The following is a 19,690-nucleotide window of genomic DNA, read 5'->3' as shown; positions in this document are numbered from 1 at the left end:
CTGGGACAGCGGGGTCCCCGGGAGGCGGGGGAGCTGCCGGGCCGGGCGGCACAAACCCCGCTCGGCCGCGGCCCCGTCAGTGCTCCGGACCGTGCGGGGCGTGGGGAGCGGCACGCCGAGCTCCCGTTACCGAGCAGCCTCGCCCCGGCCCGGCCCGACTTCGGGAAAGCGCACGCCAGCGTTCGAGCCTTTGGCGGCAGCGCTCGCCAGTGGCTGCGGCCGCCGCTGCCGGCAGCGGGCGGAGCGGAGGCGGGCGGGTTTGAAAGGGAGGCGCCGGCTGCCATGTAAGCGCTGGCCGGGAGCGCCGCGGCCGGCAGGGGCTGAGCTGGGAGCGGCCGCCGCTCCGGCCCGTCCCGCGGTGCCGCCCTCGCCCCGGGCATGGGAGCGGAGCGGAGCGGGGTGGCCGGATCGGAGCGGAGCTGCAGTGGGGGCGGCCCCCGGGAGGCTCATGGCCTTCATCATGATGAGGAAGAAGAAGTTCAAGTTCCGCGTGGAGCTGGAACTGGACGAGCTTTCCTCCGTGCCTTTCGTGAACGGCATCCTCTTCTGCAAGGTGCGGCTGCTGGACGGGGGCAGCTTCAGCGGGGAGTCCTCCCGGTAGGTGCTCGGGGACTCGCAAGCCGGGGTCTGCCGGGCTGCCCGCCCCACGCAGACAGCCCCGGGCGGGCCGCGGCCGCCCCCGTCCGACGGGCTCCGCTCGGGTCCGGGCTCCGCTCGGGTCCGGGCTCCGCTCGAGTCCGGGCTCCGCTCGGGTCCGGGCTCCGCTCGGGTCCCCGGGCCCGGGGAAGGAGGGGTGGCTGCCCCCGGGGCTCCTGGTGGCTGGGGCTGTGCTGCTCGCCGTCCCGCTCGCCGAAGGGGAAGCTCCTGTGGCACGGCGTGGCACCGGGCGGGGGCTGGCCGTGTTCTCGTCCCGCCTGCTTTGCCAGCATCACCGGCGAGAGAACACATGCGGGAGCGCTTGCAACTCCTCGTCTGCGTGGCTGCTCGCTGCCTGCAGTCCTAACGTTGTAAAATAAATGCTGAGGATCCTAAACACGTAGTAACAGAGGAAAGGAATCCCTGAGTGATGAGGGTTGTCCCAGAGAAACGGGTGTTTTATGCCATAATGATGGAGCTGCTGAGCATATGGGTAACAGGAGGGGAGAGAATTTCTTGTCCCCAGGCCTGTAGTCTAAGCTGTCCCCTGTGAGCTGTGCGACCTTATAGTTTAATTATTCGACACTGGCTTGCTGTGTTTTTTTCCTGCGGATATTTACATGAAGAGCGAAGTTCCATGGAAAAGTCCTCAATTTTTCCTCTTAGGTGTTCAGGTCATGTGTTACTGACTTTGTTCATGCTCAGTTCTGCAGTGCAAGTGCAGCAAGGCAGATGTCTTTTTCTCCTATTTCTTTTCCTTCGGTTGTGCCTCAGCAATGGGGCAGTCATCTGTCATGACAGTGGCTCCCCGATCCATGGGTAACGATGGTAAATAGAGTGCCAGTTAACTTTTCCCAAGTACCAGGCAGAGGCAGAACCTTGTCAATAGGAAGGGTGTGTGCTGTGGCTTCAGGTCTGGGGAGGAAGAAACTCCCCTCCCCTTACACTTGTTCTTGTTCTCTGAGTTATTATTTTACTTTAATATTATTACAAAATGGATTTACTGGAAAATGCCTCATAGAATGCTGGGAGATGACAGTAACAAATCCATGAATATTCAGTTGTTTTTTTATTAAAATACTGTTGTTACAGAGCTTTCTAAATGATTTGCTTTTGAGTCTGTAAATTAAATTAATCAAGGAGAAGGAATACAAATTGAACTTTGGCCTAGAACCTCCTTATTTAACCATTCTATTATACTAGCATGTGTAATTGAAGACAAATTTTTCTTCTATATGGTTGGAAGTTGTTCAACTTGTCAGTGCTCTGTTCTCATTTTGTATCTTTCTCCAACGTTTTTCTTGTGAGCCACTTCATAAGTAATAGATGATGATGATGACAATCGTGATTCAGGCACTAATGTGCCATTACTGTCCTACTCCAGCCCTTATTGCCTTGCAGCCATTTCCACAGGCTGACATACATCTTCTGGACAGGATGTCTATTTTCAAAGACTTGCTTTCAGCTGAGCAGATGGTTTTAACACATTATGGTGATCTTAGCCTTTTTTGCCTTGCCTATTTATGATGCTAAAATTAAACGCTTGAAAGCCATTCATATCTTTATGAATGGTTTATTAGAGTAAAATGTGTGTGGTAGGATGTTGTGTGTGTAGGGACACTGATGTAAAAAATTGTGTTGGAGCTGAAGTTTAGAAATTCTTCCATTTTCTTTTTCTGGGGCTATGGCTTAAAAACTAACAGAAATGGAGCATATGTTGGTATGTCAAGGTCCCTGTGAGTGTAACTCATTCCTGCTGGACTGAGAAGTGTTCGGGTATGCTGGTAGGGAGGTGAAGAATTCTTCTGCAGTGAACTTTCAGTGCCAGTTTAGGGAGTGCCTTTGCTCTTGGCTTAGGAATTAACAGATGAATTTCTGGAGTGGTGATTCAGCAAAGAGCTGAATAAATAAGGAAGAAATGAAGTTTACACCAGAGTGGTAGTATTTCAAAACTTGTCAGTTGCAAACTTTCTGATGGCCATAATCTTCTAGTTGCATGCATTTGTTAGTTTTGCTGTGAGCTGGCATTTATATCCCTAAAGTAATCATCTTTTTAGTTTTATAAAAGCTATTCAAAGAATTCTATTGTTTCAGAAAGTAATAGACAAATTAATTCAAAAAATTTTATAATACGAGGGAAACTGACTCTGTTTTCTTAATAGCTTTATATTTGTTACCCACTGAGGTCTAACTCAAGTAAACTGAGGTTTACTATTATAGTAAACTATAATAATTTTGGGAGAAGTTATGAAACTCTCAAGTTGGTATCCATACAGACCAATACCCTGCTGTCTCTTGCCTTAGAAAGTAAGAAGTCTAATCAATAGTCTATAAACCACCCTAACATTATTAGCATTTTATTTCCAAAGTTTACTCACAGAGAAGAATGTCATAAAAAAACCCAGGGCAGCAGTTGCCTTGGAATAGGGGCCCACAAATATAGAGCAAATTTTCATGAAAACAGTTTCAAATGATTGTCTTGTCAGCCCTCTATGGATCATACTGTATGAATAATTAAAGTCCTGCAAGCAATGTGGTACCTTCATTATTCCTCTGATCACTGAAGTGAGATGTAAAGAAGACTGATGAAAGTTCAAGCTGCTGAAAAATAGTTTTTTTCACTTCTCAGATCTTTGCTAAGAAAGAGCTACCTAAGAAATACATTATGGAAACATGGGCCATGTTACTGGAGATTCATCACAGTCCATTTACTTTTCTAGCTCCATAGATGTGTGCCTGAAGTGTACAGAAATTCTGTGACCAGGTGAAACCAGTGTGTATAATGCAGTAGCCAGATCTGGCTGCTGTGTAAATAGCAATCACATCACTTTGCATTTTTGTGTTTGCATGTGGGTTTTTAGAACTACAATTAGAAAATTTCTACTTGACACTTCCCTATGGACATTTGTGAATCCTTACTGTAGGAAAAGAAAATTCTGGATTATAACACTGTTTAATTATCTGACAAGAATATTCAAGTTTTAAAATAATCTGGTAGTGTCAAATATAATTTTTATCCAAGGACATTGACAAGGCAAGTGGCAGCAGTGTTTAATCTGGGAAAAATGTTTGAGAGTTTCTGCAAGAGCAGGACCCTGGAATTCTGGCAAGAATGAATGTGTTATAAGCTTTGACTCTAAACCAGGGAAAACCTTGAAGGGTGTTGTGGAAAGGGGGTGGCTCAGTTTGGTTGTTTCAGCAAACTGACTATCAGTGTAATTTCTGCCCTCCCCTTTTTGAAATTCCTTTCTAGCATGACTTCTGGATCTTTACCATTGTGTTTTAGATGTTAGAATAAAGGCTGGATTTTCAGCCAATAGACTGTGGATGTATGCAAAGTTATGCTAGCAAACCTCATTTTCATTTAGGAGACTTTCCTAGCTTAAGCTTGGTTTCCTGCGTAGCAAGGCATCTTTCTACCTTTCCCTGGGCCAATGACATCAGATTTTTCTCTTTGAAACTGGATACATTAATACACAACACTTGTGCAGATTCCAGGATACTCTGTGTCTCTATACTGCCTGGTCATAAAATAGTATGCACATAATGGCTAATGCACCATGAAAGGACACAAGACTATTTTAGGGCAGAAATTATGCCTATGAATATTTTTAACAGGAAAAAAATACTCTTTTTACGGTACAGACTTGACTAAATTCTAAGCATATTTATTTGTGGCCATTCTTATGTAGATTTAAATTTATAGCAAATATAGGTTTTCTGCAACTGCCCTCATTTTGACAGGCTGAATCAAAAATTAATAGGTCCCTAAAGCAGCTAACTGAGGCTCATAGACTGAGCTGTTGCTCAATCAGCAGTAAATGAACAGATGGAATATGAGGAAATCCAGGACATTTTGGGAATAAGGATCTGATTTGAGGATGTACTTTCAATGCTCTTCTCTATCGACTGAGGCTACAGTAGCTGTAAGCCTGCTACTTCCATTTTAAGCTTGGTTTCCAGCTGCACCCAACTCAGGAAAAGGACTTGGTTGGTGTGTTCTTCTGACTGCAGCCTTCAGCTTGGTCATATTCCCCTTCCTTTCAGTTCTGGTTTCTGACAATTTGGACTGCTGATGTTTCTATCTTCTTTTACACAACAACATTCTAAACTAAGAACCTGATTATGATTGTTGTATGTGACAGACAGAGATTCAAGGTGGCCAAGAGCTGTTAAGTTTTTCATCAAATTGTTTTATTTTCCAATGGATTTCAGCAATGTGGGTTTTTTTATGTACCCTCTTGAGTCCTGAGATGAAGTCTTGGGAGACCATGCATGAATATATTTTTATTCCTAATAGGTATAGGCTAAAGCATGTAATTGTTTTCTGTAGAAGTTGATTTCTTATCTAACAGATAAGTACTTCTTACTTCTAGTGATGCATGGCCACCTCCTTCTCAACTGTCTAAAACTACGTCTATTTTATGTGACACCAGCAAGTAGGTTTTCTGCCTCACTGGATTCTTCAAGTTGTCTTTTTACCATTCTTTTCCTGATTGCGACTATTGAAAAACTCTCCTGATAGTAACACAGCTTAATTAACTCTCTGTTTTTAAAATACAGCATTTGTTATAAAAACATACCTGTCACATGGAATCATTATCCCTATCACTAATCTTCCTGCATGATGTATGAATCCTGACAGTCTTCAGAGCTGGATAATGCTACTTCTATGCTTTTTCAGTGGTAACTGGATTTGCACCTGGGAACTTGAAACAAAATAAGTTTTCGAGTACTTCAAGGACTACTGGCAGTGGGATAAAAATCCTGCTTTGCAATTTGGTAGCTGCTTTTTTTCAGATTCTGGAATGTTCACTTAATGTTTCCTCAGCTGTTAAGAGACACTTGGTTAAGCAGCTTTCAGACCTTGTCCTCTGCAGGGAGAACAAGGTACAAAGGAGAAGTTGTCTACACAAAGAACAACTTTTTCAACATGTAGTTTCTTTGTACTTCTCCTTCCACTAATAGTTATAGTAAAATGTATTTAGTCAACTGATTTAAAGAACATGGTTGAGAAAAAAGCAAAGAATTAATCAGAGGAGTAAAGAATATAATATTAGTTTTGAAGGCGTTAATCTTTGGGATACAGTAGAGGAAAATAAAATGTTTGTACAGTCTGCTCTTTGCATGGGGTGTAACTGGTTATTGCAGATATAAAAAGGGCTCAATGTTGGGAGACTTCTGTTACTGTAATTCTAAGAACTGATAAGATAAGTTTGAGAAGAGATACATGACAGACATCTGTTGAAGAGGGAGAGGCAGTGGGAATGCTTAATATGCCTGGCTCGTGCAGAACTAGCCCTTGGGTTTAAAAGAGCTGGTGTTGGTTTGTTTTTTTCCCCTAACCACAGTACATGGAGTACAGTATTCTTCTGCCACAAACTTGCCATTTGCAAGCATCATAGCATTTGATTGCCTTTGTATTTTAAGGAATATTTCTGTTCATGGAATAGTTTAGGGTGAGAGGGGAATGCTAGAGATCCAGCTGCATGCTGAAAGCAAGACTAATTTCGGTTGGATCAGGAAGCTCACAGCTTTGTCCTGTCAGCTTTAGAAAAATCTCCAATAATGGAGATGGCAGTTTTTGTAGAAAACCTACCCTGCTGTTCACCACTTTTATTGTGAATATTTTTTCCCTTATTTTACTGGAATTTACCTTGGTTTTGCCTCTCTTCCTTTCTCTGTTGCCCACTAATAAATACCTGCTCCATCTTCTGACTTCATAGAGATGGCTGTAGATGGCAATTAGATCTTCCTTCACCTCATTACCAGATTGTAAAAATCCCATGTTTCCAAATTCTCCTGCATCAAAGAATTCATCTCTGACTCCAGACCCTCATTTCACACCCCCTGGACTTGCTTCAGTTCATCAGTCTTCTGCCAAGAAGGCTCCAACATGCTGCTGCAGATACAGTCTCAAAGATTCAATTTCCTCTGACTTGCTGACTATAGTCCTTTAACGCAGTTTACCCTTCACAGTGCTAATTCTCTTCTAGGTCTCTGCGTTTGCCTGTAACCAGCAGTTTCTCATCCACAATCAAATTATATATATTTTATAAGAAGTTGTTGACATGAAATGCTGCTAGTTAAAAATGTAATCTTTTTTATTATGAGTAAAAACACGTGGAATAGAAAGTGATTACTCTGTTCGAATTTGCACGTACTAACAGCAAATTAACTGGGGACCTGTGCACTGTAAACAAGTGGAGCTCTTCCGGCAGAGCCAGCTGTTTGCTTAGTCCTGAAATTTGTGAACCAATGAAGCTCTGTTGTAAATGACTTGTTTTGTTCAATTTTTTAGCAATGCTTAGGAAAAAATTGCTCTTGTTGGAGAAAATGCATCATCTTATATGCCTCAGGCATGGGGAAAACAGAATATTAAAGGAAAAGTAACTGAACTTATTCCTGAATAGAGAAATACATTAAAGCTTTGCATAAACTTATTGCTACAGCATATGTTTTGAAGCCCATGCTCTGAGCACTTCAAGTGATGCACTTTTCTATATGAAGCCTAAATTTGGCATTTTGGTTATTGGATAATAATTTAAAGTGTAGCTTAGTACTGCTCCAGGACCCTGTTGCATGGATATCTGTATCTTTCCCTCAACTATGACACTGCGTGAATTTTACAAAGAAGTAGATTTTGAGTAGGAGGAGTTCAAGAAGGTATTTGTCTCTTGTATGCCAAACTCTTCTGTGTTAATGTATAGTATAAATGAGAACTCTATATCTAATAATACCTTCCTAATACTAAAAATAGCCTAGGAAAGGTTGAACCTTAAAGTACCCAAACCTGAAGCCACTGATAGTGTGGCTACACTGTTAGATTGTAGGTTAATGCTTTAATTCCTGTCTCTGTAAGATAGGATCATGACACTGGCCTTTGTTAGGTGTTCCATCTTTCTGCCGAAGAAATATGTTAGATATATAAAAAAGTATATATATAAAATACCTATATGAATGGGATATTTCTCCCATTTTAGAAGACTATTTACTACACTAAAAGTAACTCCAGTCTGTTAAATACTGTATTTTTATCAGAAGGACAGAGCCACCTGTATTGACTTTATTTAGAGAGGGGTTAATCAAAAGAAGCTTCAGGTGATAGAAAGCCATTTGCACACCCACAAGTAAGTGCAGTCAGCAAAGGCAGGGGAGGGTGGAGGGCCTAAAATAATACCCAGCTCCAGCTATTCCCAGTCCTGTCACAGGAACCATCAGGCAATCAAAGCCCATCTACACAAGCCCAGGGACACACAGGCAGGTGGGGAAGTGAAATCATGGGCTTGGACAAGAGGGCACCCTCTCTGGGCCCCTCCCAGGGCTGTCTCAGGAGACCCATCATGTTGAACTAAAACTAAAGTGTGTTTTGTACTGAGGAGGGTTGCTGCCTATGAGACACATCATGGGATACAAGGGAAAAGGCTTATTATGGGATAATTTGGGGAGGAACTAAAGATGGAAGAAGGGATGAATTTGAGGAGGAACAAGTATGGGGAGTTAAGGGGATAAAGGACCAGTTGGATGTAGATAGTTTGCTGGTTGGTTGCTTGTTTGTCTAATCCATTTCTAGTTAGTAATGTCTGCTGTATCTTCCTATTGAAGTACATTGTGGCTCTTTCTTGGGCAAGGGCTGTCTGTTCAGTGTGTGTTGTGGGGTGGGGGATGTCTGAGTGCCAGCAACTGGAGTCAAGAGTGTCACAGGGCTGCCAACAAGGGAAGAGGCCAGAGCAAGCACAGGCCATGGGAGTGGGATTGTGGGTCACGAGGTCCTGTGTGTCCACTGTGCCAGCAGCTGCCCTGGGATTGTGGGCCAGAGCACTTGGGTGCCAACACCAGGAGAGTCCAGATGGGTTACAGCAAATGCCAGCCACAGGGGTGGGCCCAGCAGTCAGAGATCCCTGTGCCTGTGGTGCCAGCACCTGAAGCAAATGCACTCAGGGATGGAGCTGCGCCATGGAGCGGCTGGGATAGCCTGGGAGCCATAGACACGTCTCTGTGTATGTGTCTAGCATGTGTCTAGTCTGTCCCCCTCAGCCCGAGGGGAGGGCTGAGGCTGTCGGTGTGGGCTGGCTGTGTGTGCTGGGGGGGCTTCCCAGGAACACCTCTGCAGCCGCACTGCTGCTCGCACCTGAGGAGCGCAGCTGCAGCAGCCTCACTTCTCTCAGGCCATCTCATCAACATGAGAGATCTTCTAAAATAAGCAAAACTTAGGTGACTCTCTCATCAAATTACCAGCTTTAAAAGATAATAATAATATTCTCATTTACCTCATGTAGTGAAAAAGCTATTTTTTCACAGTATTTATAGTGAGTAGATAAATCATGTTCTGTTCACTTGCTGTAAGATGCATTAGCAAACACCACTTTCTTTGACATAAAGAAGTGTACTGACCAAGTTGAATCCAAAAGTAGTTCTGGAAGTATTTTCATGTGAACATAATCTGATATAAAGAATGAATGGCATCTTAAAACAAAATTATCCCAATTTATTGTTGCTCTGGTGACCAATAAATCTAAAATAATTGCACTACAAACACGAGCAGTTTAACATAATCATCCCCATATGGCTAAAGATCCTAATAGGCTGTGTAGAATAACTCAGATAAAATCTTGAGTAAATTTTCTGATTAATGGAACACAGTCTTTCGGTAAATGTCCACAAGGAGTTTTGTCCTCTTTATTTCAGAGCCTCTCATGCTAAAGCTTTTCCATTTAGCAGGAAGGGATTTTCCCCATGATACTGAAGGTCCTTAAAAGTGATTTATTTTTTCGTTTGTGGCTATTTGCTGGAACAAGCCGTTATTCACAGATTTTATCCAAGTGGAAATTAACAAACAATTGGATGAACATAAACACCTTAAAAAAAAGTCAATCACTTGTTAACAATGTAAGATGAGGAGGTGACTGGATTATGATTTATTGTCCATTATTTGAGTTTACTTTTTTTTCTCTGTTGTGTGTCAGAAGAAAAAGCCAGTATTTTTATTCAACATTTCAAGTGGCAATTGTGTATAGCATACAAAACATCTACAAATAAAGACCTGTTTACAGTTCAAATATTGCATTTGAAATTGAGTCAATGTGAAACTGTCCCTCACAGAAAAAACAGTGATGGTAACACACTATACTTTGGAGTTGTTTTATCTTACAGAATCTGTTCATTGAATTAATTCTTGGTTACATACTACTGACAGCATTTTTTCAATTACACCAAAGCACTACAGCCTACTATGTATTCCAGTTTATCTTGGTAACTAAGATACCTTTTGATTAAGAAAACAACTGGTTTTGCTTAGCATGTGGTAAAGTGACCGGGAGGCTCATAGGAAAGTGACTCAGAACGGAAAGCTCTCCCCAGCGTGCCTGCAGCAGCAGCACAGCTGCCAGAAGTTATCTGGGTCCATTTCCATAGCAGCCAATCAATACAGCCGTTTATTTTCTAAAGGCCTTGCACTTAATTAAGAATCTTATAAACTTAGATGTTACTGTTGAAGTTAAATGTTCTGATTATTTGATCTTTTTTCAGCATGATGGAAATAGCTAGACAGTACTTCTCTTTAATAAAACATTTCCATAATTAAAATACTTCAATTTTTTTCTTTTATGTAGTGGAATTAGAGGAACTGTTTAGTGGGAATAGGGATAGTTGGCTGGGTTGTGGGTTTTTTGTGGGATTTTTTGTTTGTTTTGTTTTGTTTGTGTTTTTTTTGATTGTGTACAAATTTTTCAAATATCTTGTGGTTTATATGCCAGCGAAAGAAACTTTTTCTCTGACATCCTTATGAGAAGGAAGAAGAATTCCTGGTTTTATTTGATTTTATTTTTATAAAAATCAGATCATCGGTATCCGCAACTGAAGCCTTTTTACTGCCACTTCTACTTCTTGTTTGTAAATCCTGGCCTGTGATATGAATGGACTATCAAAAGCAGAGTGGTTTTGTGCAATCTTTCTTACTTGAACCATTATACCCATATAGTAGTATTGGTATGTTGAAATAAATTCAAAATCCGTAAAGGCTTTAAGGATACTTACATTTCTCGAGCAGATGTTACATTTATCTTGCATTTACAAGCAAAAATACGTTTAATGTTCACTGCATTATCTTTTGCTACAATGTGAGTGATGTCTGGAACACTCTAACTGTATAATGTGCAGCTGCTTTGACTTTGCTGTAGAGGCAGAAGGCTGTTCTGAGAAGCATAAACAACTTGAACCATTATACCAAGTAGTACAAAGATCTTGGCACAGCGCTTTGACTTTATGAGTTTACAAAAACAGTTTTGTAGTGGAAAAAAGTATCATTATTACTAACTGGAAATGTTACAGAAGCAAAAACACTACAAGAACTCAGCGAAATGATGAATAGCAGCAGAAGTGATGCTGTTATTAGTAGAGCCAGTGGTATCCTGGGTGACAAGGAAAGGGTGGGAAGGATAATGATGAGTGGTGTCCTACTTCTGTGAAAAACAGATGTAATGAGATTTTTCTAACCTTTATGGATGACAAGTGAACCCTTTCAGTTTAGTGGCACTGCTCTATATGTGTCAGAAATGTTAGCAGTTATCAATTATGCCTTTTAAGGGTGTATTTTATGTGATGTCTTCTTGTCTGAGCCTGTTTCAATAGAGATTTAAGTATTTGTAATTTTCCTTTTTTGAATTCTGGTTCTTTAATGTATTTAAATAACTCACATGACAGCAGGATGGGATTATTTTTTCCCCCACAGTACAGGAAAGTGTGCAATGTAAAACATCCCAGATAAACAGTAGATCATGGTGTTTACAGAGCATGTTTCTTTCAGGTCACATGCTTGAATGTGACTCAGTGTTGTATCATCAGAATCTGTTAGTCTGTTGTGGTCATTACACTGACTCATTTTAGGCTGACTGATTTATTCCCACCTTAGGAAGTCAGTGACAGTGAACCCTGGAGCTGGCAGTCTCACTAGCACAGCAAAGGGAGCTTTTGTGAGCACCCTGCAATTCTTAATTTTTCTATACATGTGATGAACTCTGGATCCAGCTTCTTCAGAACCACAGATTCTATCTGCTAAAGACTTCAAACTGCTTCTTCAATAAGAAGCTGCTGTCAGATGTTAGTATAAAACATAGGAATGTATGTATTAGGAAAATGGAAAAGGAAAAAGGAGAAATATGTGAAGATGGTACTTCAGTGATTAGACTGATGGAAGAAATTATCAGTTTCTTCACAGTTACAAGTTGTGAATTTAGAAACACGGAGCTAGAAACTTTTGATTATTGAGGCAAGGCCTCAGAATCACAGTCCTTACGCCCCCTGTTAGTGACAAACTGGCCAACCTTGTTGTAAAATGCAGTAAAAACTTTTTATGCATCTACTTCTTTTATTTGAAAGCTGTTACAGAAACTTGCTCTGTAGTTTCAGGCCTTCTAAATTTCAGTTTTAAATGGATGGATGTTTGATTATGCTTTATTTTGGTCTTAACCACTTCTCATTTGACTTAAAAGTTATTTGGTCTCTCAAGTGTTTGAATTTGTATTTTTTTTCTTTCTTTTAAAATACAGGGGGTTTCTAGTCATCCTCCCTGTGCCTGTTCATTTTGGAGTCTGTTCTTGGTTAGAATTAGCCAAACAGAATGTGTTCTGAGTCTTATAAAATTACATCAATAACAGAAAGCATCCTATGTCCTGCCTTTTTGTCACTGCATCATCCTGTCATTATTGTTACCCCCTGTGAGAAACAGATCCCTTCAGATGTGTCAGCTTACTTTGCTCTCAAATGGCAAACTCATAGTAGCTGCAGTTTTCATTTGCCCCAAGCGTGTTACTTTGTGTCTGGTTATTGCACATCATCTCCTTTCTACTTCTCCAAGCCTCAAATTTATGTAGTTTTGCTTGTATCATGCTCCTTTTCTCTGAACTGAAAAACTAGTTGTCAGAGATGCTATCTTGTGCACATTGCAAAGTTCAGCAGCTTGGGAGACAGTGCCTGGGAGCTGATGTTCAGGAAGACTCTCCTGAAGCAAACTGCAGAAATGATACTCTCATTCATTTGCAAAAACACATGGCTGTTGACCTCTTCTGGAGGTCTAATACTGTGTTCAAGGTTTGAAATAGTTATTAGTCATACACTGCTAAGAGCAGAATGGGGGGTTGATATTATTATTATTCAGGCCTTGGACCAGAATTTACATGAAGTGGCCACGCTGCAAAGAGTGGAATCAGTGTTTGTTCTTGAGCTGTCTTAATGCAGTGTATGGTTCTGAATGTGTGTGCAACTAACACTGAGCATATGCCCTCTACTTGCAGGGAAGTAGTACAGGCAAATTGTGTCCGCTGGAAGAAAAAGTTCTTCTTTATGTGTAAGATCAGTGCCAGTGCCACAACAGGGATTCTGGATACTTGCACTTGCAGGGTGTCTGTAAGGAAGGTAAGCAGCTTTTCCCCCCCTGCCCTCCTCTTTCCTTACTCATTCTTCCTTTGTGTTTTATTTTTGAATGTCTGATAAACTTCATAAAGAAAATTTTAGCTGCAATCACATCAGGTATTCCTTTAGTCAAAATTTTGTAGTAATCTTATTATTTACTTTACTTTGACTAATTTATGGGGGTTTTATATTTTTATTGAAGAAAACCCTTTTTCCAGCAGGGCAGCAAAGGAACTTCTCTTCAGTGTTTAAAAAGTTAGCTCTTGATTGACACGTCCAGCAAGCCAGCAGTAAGCTTAGACAGCTGAACTGTGCTAAGTACCAGAATTTTGCAGCACAAAGCATTTTGCTTTGGGGCCAGACCTTGTAAAAGCCCAATGCCAGCTGGCATCGGGCACTTGCCATTCCTCTCACCAAGACAAGTGTCTTGCTGGCCTGCTCCAAAGGCATTGTGATTAAGGTCTAAAAGACAGCAGCATAGTCTAGCAAAGTGTGGGAAGGTATTTTAAAATAAAGATTAATACCTGCTTTTCTAAAAAAAAAAAGAAAAATCCTGAGTCAGTATATTTAATGGCTTAATGGTGTGTCTTTGTAACTTTTTTTTTTTGTTTTTAGGAATTAAAAGGAGGAAAGGCATATGCAAAGGTAAATTGAGACATAGCTAATTTTGCCTACAGATACGCTTTTCTTTCTTGCCATTTCCTGCACTTTTAAAGTAACTCCAGAATAGTACTTAATACCCATGACTTCATAATGTTCATTATAGTGACACAGCGCTGTTGGAACTTTCAATCAGTGTGTTTAATAAGTATATAACAATGTTATACCACTAAAACATTTTTTCTTTCAGGCTGGTATGTGGAAACAGTTAGTAGAAGTAAACATTTACATTAAAAAATAAAGAAAACTCTCCTCATTCTTTTTTTCTCTTGGCACTTTAAATTTTTAACTTAAAATAGAACTATGCTGAATTTTACATTTGTTTTCTGCTTCTTGCCTCAGTCCATTCCCTTTAACAGGCATTCTCTTACACATATTTGAAAGAAACTGCTATTGAGTGGTACTTAATGTGTAATTAGCAAGTACCTTCATTTAGCCAAATGCTTACTACTAATTGTCATTTTCTCTTAACAGCTGGGATTTGCAGATCTAAATCTAGCAGAGTTTGCTGGATCGGGAAGTACCACTCGTCGCTGTTTACTGGAAGGTTACGATACCAAAAATACAAGACAAGACAACTCCATTCTCAAAGTAATTTCTTTATCATACTTAAAGCAGTAAAGCAGAGAACAAGTGCTATTATTAAGCACTTAATGAAATTTAAAACTTACTTGCTGAACCTCTTTCTGGAAAGAAAGCTATTTGAAGTAAAACCAAAAGTGTTGTTTAGAGACAATCATTAAAATCCACACAGCCAAAAATATAATTTGTCCTATCTTTGAAATGGAGCTGGAGAGCTGTAAAAGAAACTCTTTCAAAACATATTCTTAGTCTAAGGGGAGCTGAAAAATGAACAAGTTAATATATGATACCTTCAAAACTGGGCAATTTTCTGTGCATCTTTCTGAGAATGAATCTATTAATTGGCTTATTTATGTACAAGCCGCCTTCAATACCTCCATGACTCCTGGGATTTTCCTGTTTTCTATCTGGTAGTAATCACTGTAACAGCTGGGGAGAATTCTTGCAAAACATCCACCCTGACATTCTCTTCCCTTAGTCCAGGGAGTTAAAAAAACTGAATGAGCTGTTCAAACCTGAAAATAATTCCATTGAGATTGTTTCAGGTAATTAAAAAAAAACAAAAAAAATTTTTCATAATGAGACACTGGGGTTAGTTTTCCACATTATTCAGTATCCAGTCAGTGAATGGGCTTTCTGATCTGACAGTCACAGACTGTCCAGAACACTTATAATTGATGGCTTTGACCTGCATATGCAGGTCCTAAATTGATGGCTTTGACCTACCTAAGCCTTCAATACACTGTATCCTATGGCTTATTTACCCTGTGTGTTTTTGCTGTCTCTGATGTTAGCACAACCTGTTCCGAGGGCCAGAAGTTTGCTGAACACCTTCAGCAAAGAACATACTTCAGCACCCACTGGTCTAAACAATGTTCTGTGTGCTCATTCAGGTTTTAGGTTTCTTGGCTCTGTTTTTCCCTTGAAGCCATCTTAATTATTAATAATTCTAAGATTCTCCTGGATATATATATCTTTTTCAGAATCTTGTATGTGTAACTATGTTACTCTAAATGGTTACTCTAAATGGTATTTTGTGTTGTTTGTATGCCTAAGAAAAAAAATGGGTTTTGCCCGACTGTTTTTATTTGCATGGGTGATGATGGCATTTTATTTTCCTTAAATACAACATATATAGTTATATTTGTGGCAAATATAACTTACATGACCATGTGTGTCACAGACAGTTGTTTTTTTTCCTTATGGTAGATTTTGTTTTCTTAATGTGTAGGTTTTGATCAACATGCAGTTGATGTCTGGAGACCCATGCTTTAAAACGTAAGTTTTAAAAAAAATCTCTGTGGGGTGGTGTTTTGATTGTACATTCCATGTTGAGAATTACATTTCTAATCTGTGTTTTTACATCTCTTCAATCTGGCAACAGTATTTACAAAAAAAAAAATCCCACAAAAAATGGAATGGTAACAGAATACTGACTAATGTTGTAAAATTGCTAGTAGAAGTGTCATAGTTCTTGCTGTTAGGTACTTAGTATCAAGCACAGAATACTCACCTGTACATTTGTAATGTAAAAAATAAATCACTTCAGGGAAACTGTTCCTGCAGCAACCTTACATAAATATACTTGGTACAGGCTGATCTGACTAATACTTGTGTCTGGAAAATATGCTCCTTTACCTTTTATTCACAAGTCTCGTATGAGTTTGAAATATTAATTTGCAAAAAAACCCCAAAAAACAACAGAAGTGTGATATGACATAGTACAAGAGAAAGCACTTACAGGTATTTAGTTAGCAAAGACATTATGCAGCACAGTAAAAGATGCAAGAGGTAACATCTGAGGGGCAGGTAGCTAGGAAAATTCACTGCTATAGATTGAAGATCCTTTGGCCTTGTTGTCCTTAATCTGTAGTTAAGGAAATGTAATAGTTGTACTGTGGTTTTGTACCAGTCTAGCTTAGGTGATTCACCACAGAACTTTTCAGTGTCCCCTTGCACCCCCTTCTTTTCTCTTCCACTAACCTTTAATGAAGAGAATAGAACACTGAACACTGTAGAATCTCATCTAGTGTTTACTGAATAAATAGCAAGAGGATATTATATGAATTTGTCTGATTGGGCAAAACTTTTCTGTATCCCTAGTTACTTAGCACCTCTTTTACTTCAGAACAACTTTAGTAGATTTACTTTAGAGTCAGACCTACTAACAAAGACATCACTGCAACTGATAAACAATTCCTCAAAGGCAGCTAATCATTAGTCTTGGATACTAACAAAGCAATGTATTTGTTTTTTTACTGCCTAGTACTGAAAGAGTTGAAATAAGTACCTAAATAGCTTTCTGGATTCCTAGAGAAAAAAATCTTACTCAGACTTGGTATTTTCTTCCCAATTGGTGATATAACCATTTCCTGGAACATAAACTTTCAATTCAAACAGAACAAAAAATTTATATAACCCAGATGTCCTTTGTAAAAGGAAAAATAAACCTTAAAACAGTTTCACAATCTGGCATCAACTACATATTTTATGAAGAAGTCTAGAAGGCTTGGTGTTTGATCTGGGAAGACATCCTAGAAATCATTCAGTTCTTGCTTTCAAAAGTATGTTATGCAGTTAAATCACACAGGCACTGTATTTTCTAGAATTGCTTCCCTCCCTCCCTCCCTCCCTCCCTCCCTCCCTCCCTCCCTCCCTCCCTCCCTCCCTCCCTCCCTCCCTCCCTCCCTCCCTCCCTCCCTCCCTCCCTCCCTCCCTCCCTCCCTCCCTCCCTCCCTCCCTCCCTCCCTTTTCTTTCTCTCTTTCTCTTTCCCTTCACTACATGAAGACAGTGACTAATGTATTGACTATGTCAAATCTAAAAATGTCAACAAATACCCATTTGTATGCAGAACAACAGTCTGTTCCCAAAGTAGAAAATAACAAAGCATTAAAAAAAAAACTGTAGGTAACATCTTGATATCTATTTTGGTTGTATTTGATTGCAAGAAACTGCTTGTGCTTTGTAATTTTCTAATTAGTTTCCTTTGCGCTAGCAAAACACAAACTTAGAGGTTTATTAATTTAATAAGATCTCTTTTTGGGTCTTGTTATTAACTCAAACAAGCACTTGAGCTTTATTAGAAGCTTTAATATTGAACTAAAATTTAAACTATGTCATACATGTTGTAGAAAGTAAAATTTGGAGGGCAATACATGGAGATAGGCCCCTTTATTAGGATCTGGGAGAGTTATCAGCCCAGAATCATTTCATGTCCTATGACAGATGAAACAAAGCCAGGAGTGTGTCACAGCACAGAAGCCAACTTGGCCAAATGTTGTGCACATTGGTTTTTTTTTAACTTACCACCATGTATTCCATCAAGTACTGAATTGCATATATTCTTTGCATGTAAGCTGTTCTGATTCATACACTTAAAAAAAAAGAAACAACTTAAAATTAAAGACATATCACTCCACCAATCATCAGGAAAGGAAAAGCCTTTCCCAAGAACCCCAGAAGCCTGAGGGCTAAGCAGATTGATTCTGTAAAATGTCCTTAATATCAACAGCAAAAGCTTATTTTTCTTCATTTCCTTCAACAGGAGACTAGGCAGTATTTTCCCCCAAAAAATTGTAGGTCTGTTAACTTGATGCACAGTATGACTTATGACAACATATTTGAAAGGAAAACTATGTGCTGATAATTTTGGAGGGACTACAACAGAAGTACAGCAAACCTTAACCACCTTTTTCTTCCAGGCCTCCTTCCACAGCAACATCTATAGCAATTGCTGGAGAATCAGAGTCTTTGCATGAAGACAGGAAAGGTGGAGAAAACTTACAAGTAGCACATCTGGGTATAACAGGTATAGAATTATGCTCTTAATTTTTCAATGCTTTTATAACTGGCCTCATAGTTTCAAGAGGTTCAAAATGCTTCAAATCTGAAAGGGATGCTGACAGTTTGCCTGCAAAGGAACCTTCTTACACGGCTTGTAAGTTTCTGTTTCAAACACAGCTGAAGTTTTTAAGTATGTTAGCTTTTCAGACAGAAAACATCTGGCACAATGTTCTACTATGATACTGGAGAAAGAATGGTCATCTCTTTATTGACACTAGAAAAATCTATATCTACATTTCATACAAATACATCTAACCCAATGGTACTCTATGTTTTGCTCAGCTACATATTATGATTTTTATTTTTTCAAGACTGTATATTCAATAACATGCCTGGTATTTTTGCAGCACTTGAGTCTCCAAAAGGTTTGTAGAAAATAAGTGTCAAGTCTCTAATCCCTCTGGGAAATGTGTCTTTTGAATCTAATCAAGATTACAGGCAAAGTAGCAATAAAGCTAGCCTTAGGAACACTGTCTGACTTGCATATGTTGCAGACGTCTCATCGAAGAGTGCCTCAGTCCCAGATGAACTTGGTGCATGTGGACATTCCAGAACATCAAGCTATGCAAGTCAGCAATCAAAACTGTCAGGTAGCTGTTCACAAGTTTGTTATGAGTTGTTGGGGATTATTTCTCTTTCACAGGCTTAGACGGTGGAAAAAAGTTTACTCTATATTTTAAAACGGGTTTGGGTTGAAAGCTTTTTCCTAGGAATTTCAGGTGTGGCAAGGGTAACATTTTTTCCCTCTTAAAATTTTCTGGATTCACTGGATTAGCCCTTTGGTTGCAAGACAGCTTTTTGCCTTTGTTCTTTCCAATTAACATATCTGAATGAGATTTTTACCTCTTCCATGAGTAAAAAAATGGAGACTTAGCTCTAAAAGGGGGATGATATTTGTCATTCTAATTGTTCTGATATAATCGGGAGCTACTTGGAACAAAAAGAAAATGGCAGGTGCTAGAATACAAAACCTGAAGTCAGTTGTCTAGCTGATATTCATATGGCTTTTAAAAGTCCTTTTATAAGATGACAAAACACAAATTCTGTCAAGAACATACCTAACCCATCTCTATTGGATTTTCCCAACAGGATATAGCACATGTCACTCTAGATCATCCAGTCTGTCTGAACTCTGCCACAGGAGAAACACCTCAGTGGGGAGTACCTCAGTGGGAAGTACCTCAACAGGAACTGGAAGTATTCTAGAGCCATGTGAAGAGTCAGAGACAAAAGGAACTGAAACTGATATTGATACATCTGTTGAAGATGCACCACCAGAGAAACAATGCAGGTACACTTTATCTGAATGCCTTATCCAGCACAAATAAATTACTTTATCATGTGTAAGAGCTCTAAATATATTTATTTTTGCAGACATCCTGTAAAGCAGGACTCTGTGGAGTCACAGCTGAAGAGGGTTGATGCTACCAGAGTTGATGCTGATGATATAGTTGAAAAAATACTCCAGAGTCAAGACTTCAGTTTAGACTCAAGTGCAGAAGGTATGGAGATAAGTAAGGAAGCTTAGGGAAAATTGATGTACATTATAGGCCTTAGGAA

At 39.8% G+C, this 19,690-nt stretch overlaps 2 protein-coding genes across 13 annotated transcripts in view; one reads left to right on the top strand and one right to left on the bottom strand.

The window, feature by feature from the left end:
- The first annotated feature begins 280 nt into the window (after positions 1-280).
- Positions 281-19,690, top strand: part of EEIG2 (EEIG family member 2) — a 23,849-nt gene continuing 4,439 nt past the window's right edge. Inside the window, exons 1-9 of one of the 2 annotated variants that reach the window (XM_086901728.1) lie at positions 281-597; positions 12,927-13,047; positions 13,660-13,689; positions 14,179-14,295; positions 15,518-15,564; positions 17,989-18,095; positions 18,625-18,720; positions 19,220-19,421; positions 19,505-19,632. In XM_086901728.1, the coding sequence (XP_086757854.1) occupies positions 449-597; positions 12,927-13,047; positions 13,660-13,689; positions 14,179-14,295; positions 15,518-15,564; positions 17,989-18,095; positions 18,625-18,720; positions 19,220-19,421; positions 19,505-19,632 (997 nt within the window). In that variant the 5' untranslated portion in view covers positions 281-448. The remainder of the gene's footprint in view (positions 598-12,926; positions 13,048-13,659; positions 13,690-14,178; positions 14,296-15,517; positions 15,565-17,988; positions 18,096-18,624; positions 18,721-19,219; positions 19,422-19,504; positions 19,633-19,690) is intronic. The other variant, XM_086901729.1, reaches the window with a different exon arrangement.
- The window catches only part of HENMT1 (HEN methyltransferase 1), a 19,934-nt gene continuing 14,065 nt past the window's right edge, over positions 13,822-19,690 (bottom strand). For 4 of the 11 annotated variants that reach the window (XM_086901726.1, XM_086901725.1, XM_086901724.1 and 1 more), the window contains exons 8-9: positions 17,594-17,660; positions 13,822-16,269 (exon numbers count right to left, since the gene is read on the bottom strand). In XM_086901726.1, coding sequence (XP_086757852.1) covers positions 16,265-16,269; positions 17,594-17,660 — 72 coding nt within the window. In that variant the 3' untranslated portion in view covers positions 13,822-16,264. Of the gene's footprint in view, positions 16,270-17,356; positions 17,661-19,690 lie in introns of those variants that run through there. The other 7 variants (XM_086901721.1, XM_086901720.1, XM_086901719.1 and 4 more) reach the window with 5 other exon arrangements.

This window comes from Cyanistes caeruleus, chromosome 9 (assembly GCF_971803275.1).
Source record: "Cyanistes caeruleus chromosome 9, bCyaCae1.hap1.1, whole genome shotgun sequence".
In the NCBI taxonomy this organism is placed as follows: domain Eukaryota; kingdom Metazoa; phylum Chordata; class Aves; order Passeriformes; family Paridae; genus Cyanistes; species Cyanistes caeruleus.
The sequence above is the reverse complement of the archived record's forward strand: the minus strand, read 5'-3'. Positions and strand labels throughout refer to the sequence as shown.